Here is a 5,195-nt window from a genome sequence, read left to right on the forward strand (position 1 = left end):
TATTATAATCACTAATAACCAAAGCTAAATGCTTGTTGCTTTACAAAATTGCTTTTTGGAATTAAAAAAGAATTTTTATCAAAATAAAGTTAATATCTGAGATAAATCAATGTTCTCTGAAATTAACACATTCTTTTTTGTATAAGTTCTTGAACATCTTTTTGTATAAATTCTTTTACTTTTCCATACATAAAATGTTTCTGTAATTTGATTTTTCTGATAGAGAGGAATTGTTGTAAAAATAAAATTGACGCTTTAAATTTCAAAAGATATACACCGAAAATACTCGAAATTTTGTAAAAACTAAGAAATAACTAGAAAATAAGTTTAAATACATTACAATCTTATTCTATTAATATATCAATTATTTTCCTTCACAGAATGTTGTCGAGGCAGTTTGCTCGTAATGTTCAATTGCGTGTAACAACACGTTGCTTTACTCGTAGCAATGTTATACGAGAAACTAATAAAGACAAAATTCCTGCACAAAAAAGCAGTGAAAATGATGGTGTGATAGGTAAAGAACGAATTTACATATATACAAATAGATAAAATAACTACTTTCTAAATGAATTAAATGCTTATAATTGAACCGATTAATCTTATTTCTAGCTAAATTTACTTTCAAGACTTATTACTTAAAACATTATTAATAATTTGTAAATTCCTCTTTTTTTTGCGATTTAATTGTGAAAAAGCTACGATATTTGTAACATACAAATTTAAAAAATTGAAATTACATAAAAATGTATTTTTTAAATATATGTACACGTTTTCGTTTTAGGATCACGCATGCATCGTGTAAGTGATTTTGACAAGAGAATGCTAGTTTGGGTAAAACGATATCCAAGCGTTGCAGATGTTCCTAAGGATGTTACGTAAGTGTTACTATCTACTATATTTATGTCATATGAGATCGTTCAACACAATAGGAAATAGAAATTTAACACAAAAACATAAATTTGGATATATTTGAAATCAACTTTTTAGTAGCAATTTTAACATTGGTAATTTCAAAATGATAAAAAACTGACTTTTATTATGAGATGACTTTTTTACGTTATTTCTGATAACATAAATACTAGATTTTAAAAATATATTTATAACAATTTTCACATTTTATGAGCTTTCGTGATACTTATTTGATATTATTTAATAAATAAATGTTTTCTTAAACAGAGAAGACTGTATACTTTCTGCAAGAAATAAAGCACGAATCAAGACCTGTAATTATATGATTGCTTTTACCCTAATTGGTTGCCTAATCTCTGTAATACTTGGTAAAAGAGATGCTGCAAAAGGAGAAAATTTAATTAAACAACGAGATGATTGGCTTCGGGACCGATTGGCAGAAGATAAAAATAAATAGATATATAAATACTCAGGGAATGTAGAAGTCTTTAGGATATATTTTCTGAGAAGCCCAGACGGATATTATATTATCGACTGTCATTATTTTAAAATGATATTTCCACATGATATTTCTCACAAAACAATTAAATATTTCGTTTCGATCGCTTTAATGATTTGTACTTGTAATATACAAGGCTGTTAAAAACGACAATCTTTCGTAACAACAAAGCAATAAGATACATTTTATGTATGTACAGATATTTACTCTGTAAAATTATGTATTTTATTTACATTTAGATCATCGATTTATATATACTGTATGTAATGAATGTCTGATTCTCATTATTAGATTTAGTAAGCATTTCAATTGCTTGTACAATATAAAATATCTAAATATACAGTCTCAATAATCTGTGTACTTTCAATTATCCTTGTATATAGCGAACAATTGCGAATAAACTCTTATAAGAGGATCAGTATGTATTGTACATCACAAAATAACAATGATTCGTGAAACGAACAACTTATTGCCGTTGACGTTTACAAAATTACTATGTATAGCTATATATTGTAACAATTCAAAAATAATAGCGTTCAAATAACCATATACCAATAGCTTCAGATTATTCGGAAGTTCTATGCGTCTATGTGCATTGGTTTGTAGAATCCGCGGCACCTCTCGTAATAGACTTGTATTGTACGTTTCTTTACAATTTCCTCTATATTGAGCTCAGATTGTAACAGTCTCAATTTGGTCTGTTCTTTTCTTAAATTTTTTACTAACGACGGATCTCCGTCACCATTCTTCTCTCTCAAATCTTTCAACTGCATCACCCTTTCCTTAGTGACGTTTACGCATCTTGTGATCGCTTGCGTTCTCTGCTTGTTTTCAGATTCTATCTGCTGGAACAAGTCTTTACACTGCGTGGCAAGGTCCACTTGACCTTTGAAGGACTCGGTAGGAATTGTAGAATTCAGCATATAAATTATTTTGTCATCTATCTGTCGCATCTTTCTTAACGTATCCTGAAATACATATTATGCATTTTTTACTACTTTTGTATTTATGTAATTTCAATAAAATTACGCATTGATATTTTCAGAAAATAATATATGAAAATACATGTACAACTATAAATGATACATTATATATTTGAGTTTTTTTTATAGATTTCTATTGCACACTTAGCTAACCTCTCATGTACATGTTCCTAACCTCTCAATAAAGCGACACGAATGTAAATGCGTCCGGAAAAAAGACGTGGCTTTAACAATACCGTTGAGATTCTACGCATCGCTAAAGTCTTAAGTAATCTCTTTTGTAGAGCAGTTTACTTCTTTTGCATAATAAAGAGACGTGAGACCGTAGCCACTAGCCGGTATCAATTATAAAATTTTAATGCCTTACTTTAAGATGACTTAACTATTGTTAAATATATACATATTTATTATGCTCGTATAACGCGATGTGCGAATGCACGAGTGTTACGTAAACTTTCTCGCTTTCGGAAATACCTGGAATTCTAAAAAATCGCTACACTCCACGCTCGCGGCTGCCATTTTTTAGGTTGGAAAGTCGCACATGAACATGAACCAGTTCAAACGAGATACATGAGATCCACTACAAACTGCAAGTTGGGGACGTCGGAATATATATGGAAGAAATAGAAAAATTTTTTACTATTTTAAGATCTACTCGTTTTATTTTTCAAGTTGTATTTTTTTCGACCAAACAATTAAACATTATATTTACATGCCTTTTATGGTATTTTTATTTTTTTTTACTTTAGACGAGTGATTGGTTGATTTTTTAAATAAAATTCTCACAAACAATAAAAATACTTCTACAATAATTCGCTGTCTGACATTTGAAATATTATACGCTCGGCCTTCGTCTTCTGGACATCGTTGCTCTTTAGTTCCTCCTTCACCTCCTTGACATCGTTCTCCACGGTTGTCGACGTCGGCGCTGCCACCTCCGAGGAATCGTGTTCCTGATGGCCACCGTCGACGACGACGGCGCCGCCGCCATCGTTGCACGTCACTGACGTCACCTCGACGGTCGGCGGCGACGCGGCGTTGCCGTCGCGCTCGACTCGGCGTCGTTCTTGTTGCCGCTGACCTCGTAGCAGTCGTAGCATTCCTCCTTTTTGACACAATCCTGCTGCTGCAGTCGCTGTTCCAGTTTCGGACTGTCGCTGGCCTGCAATTAGGTTTTAATAAAATAAAATTAGGTGTTATTAAATGAATAAAAGAAATCAATTTTTCGCTGGGCGTTCGTATCTCTCATCTTTTTTGTGCGACATATATCGTACGTGTTTTGTTGTTGTCATTTGCGCGAGCGTCGAACAGCACGAGCGTCGTCATATTATTATTTTTTGAAACGACTATTACGCGGTAGTTTACTGTAATTAATTTATCCATGCGACTGAAGATCGTTAAGGCCGGTTCTACAATCAGTCGTATGTCAGAGTCGGATATCGTAACGTAGCCGATGATCCAATGAGAGAAATTCATTTTCGAAAAAAAAATTTTCTCATTGGACCATCCGGGTGCGTTCTGAAATCCGACTCCGACGTACGAGTGTAGAACCGGCTTAATTGATCGAATCGATAGCTATGTGTTTCTATTGACTTAATTGTTTAAAGGAATTGAAGTGATATAAGGAATAGAAAAAATGATGATAATAGCAAATACAAATTATTATTTTGTATCTTCGAGCAGTCAATCATTTCGTAATCAGGCGCCAATTTGACTCTCGTCGTGTCGCGCGGCGTCACTGTAAAGTTGGCGTGGGCCGCGGGGGGGGGCGCGGGGCGCGGCGTCACTCTCGAATCTTTCGTCGCCGCGAAGGCGCGAACGCAACGCTCGCGCATACAGGACGGACGGATAAATTTGTCGCAGCTCGTATAATCGATAAGATCCGGTAAGCGCAATCATTATGAGTTTCCGTATTCAATGGTGTCTTAGTATTTGGCACCCGCGCGACGTAGATTCAAAGCTCGATACATATTGCTTAAGGCTCCTGGATGGTCAGCCGAGAACTCTGCGTTGACGGTGGCGCCGCCACTCTCTCCTCTCACTCTCTCCAATGGAGAATTCTGTCTTGTGACATGTTGACAACCTATTTTGTCGTCCTTGCTATTTCTTTATTACTCGCTCTGTGCTTGTGCTCTAACGTTTAACGTATTCGTGAAAATCGTAAAATTGACCGAAAAGTAAGATTTGCATGCGGAAGTAACGTTTTCACCTCCTTTCGATAGTCGTTAAACGGCTGTTTTTCCCGTATGTTTAGGCTTTGTTTTATGGCTGTTTGTTTATTGTCGAGGGAAAAGGGTAGTTTTCGGTCAATTTCGGAAGTGTTCTGAAACGATCTATAGTGATGTTTTATTGAAATGTCTCTTTATTTGAAAATGGTACGGACGACAAAATTGGGTGTTTTCCTCGCCTCAATAGTGAAAATTCAATATGGCCGCGGTGACCATCCAGGAGCCTTAAGGTATTTCTCGCGATGCGTTCGTTCGGCCGAAATCAATCGCGCGGGATCACGGGAGAGATGGCGCATCGTGACATCACTCTCTAATCCCTCGTCGTCGCGGGTACAGGACGGGCCTATTAGTCGCGGCACGTTTAATTAATCGGTAAGCACAATCATTATAAGCTTGAACTCAATCGTGCCTCCGGTATTTGACGCGCATACGACGTAGATTCGACCGGTACATCGGTGACTTCATAAAACGAGTATTTCGCGAGATGCGCGTTTAATCGAAATTCGTCGCGCGGCATCACGGTTAATAAGATGACAGCGTCACTCTCGAATCTTTCGTCGCCGTGACGTCACG

The 5,195-nt window shown here is 35.9% G+C and overlaps 2 protein-coding genes across 4 annotated transcripts; one reads left to right on the forward strand and one right to left on the reverse strand.

Moving 5' to 3' along the window:
• Positions 1–320: 320 nt before the first annotated feature.
• LOC112468243 (UPF0389 protein CG9231) lies at positions 321–1,763 on the forward strand. The gene is made up of 3 exons (XM_025037363.1): positions 321–517; positions 785–878; positions 1,180–1,763. Exons 1-3 carry the CDS (start codon positions 382–384, stop codon positions 1,367–1,369), a joined length of 420 nt encoding a protein of 139 aa, XP_024893131.1. The 5' UTR covers positions 321–381; the 3' UTR covers positions 1,370–1,763.
• LOC112468229 (coiled-coil domain-containing protein 58) lies at positions 1,392–3,288 on the reverse strand. Of its 3 annotated transcripts, none has more exons than XM_025037334.1 (3): positions 3,111–3,288; positions 2,869–2,981; positions 1,392–2,379 (listed from the first exon to the last, which is right to left on the reverse strand). In XM_025037334.1, the coding sequence occupies exons 2-3, from the start codon at positions 2,911–2,913 to the stop codon at positions 1,990–1,992; spliced, it is 435 nt and encodes a 144-aa protein (XP_024893102.1). In that variant the 5' UTR covers positions 2,914–2,981; positions 3,111–3,288; the 3' UTR covers positions 1,392–1,989. The 3 variants fall into 3 exon arrangements, with proteins under 3 accessions (XP_024893102.1, XP_024893110.1, XP_024893117.1); XM_025037342.1 differs by having other exon boundaries at positions 3,220–3,239; XM_025037349.1 differs by lacking the exons at positions 2,869–2,981; positions 3,111–3,288 and adding an exon at positions 2,548–2,755.
• Positions 3,289–5,195: the final 1,907 nt, after the last annotated feature.

This window comes from Temnothorax curvispinosus, unplaced genomic scaffold (genome assembly GCF_003070985.1).
Source record: "Temnothorax curvispinosus isolate PA1 unplaced genomic scaffold, ASM307098v1 QBEX01001763.1, whole genome shotgun sequence".
In the NCBI taxonomy this organism is placed as follows: Eukaryota; Metazoa; Arthropoda; class Insecta; order Hymenoptera; family Formicidae; genus Temnothorax; species Temnothorax curvispinosus.

What these genes read in the sequence shown, in the direction of transcription:
- LOC112468243 (XM_025037363.1), top strand. Translation starts at nt 382, where the DNA reads ATGTTGTCGAGGCAGTTTGCTCGTAATGTTCAATTGCGTGTAACAACA. An exon ending in TGAAAATGATGGTGTGATAG is followed by an intron (nt 518 to 784) that starts GTAAAGAACGAA and finishes TTTTCGTTTTAG; the next exon opens with GATCACGCATGCATCGTGTA. An exon ending in GATGTTCCTAAGGATGTTAC is followed by an intron (nt 879 to 1,179) that starts GTAAGTGTTACT and finishes TTTCTTAAACAG; the next exon opens with AGAAGACTGTATACTTTCTG.
- LOC112468229 (XM_025037334.1), bottom strand. Translation starts at nt 2,913, where the DNA reads ATGGCAGCCGCGAGCGTGGAGTGTAGCGATTTTTTAGAATTCCAG. An exon ending in GCGATTTTTTAGAATTCCAG is followed by an intron (nt 2,380 to 2,868) that starts GTATTTCCGAAA and finishes TATGTATTTCAG; the next exon opens with GATACGTTAAGAAAGATGCG.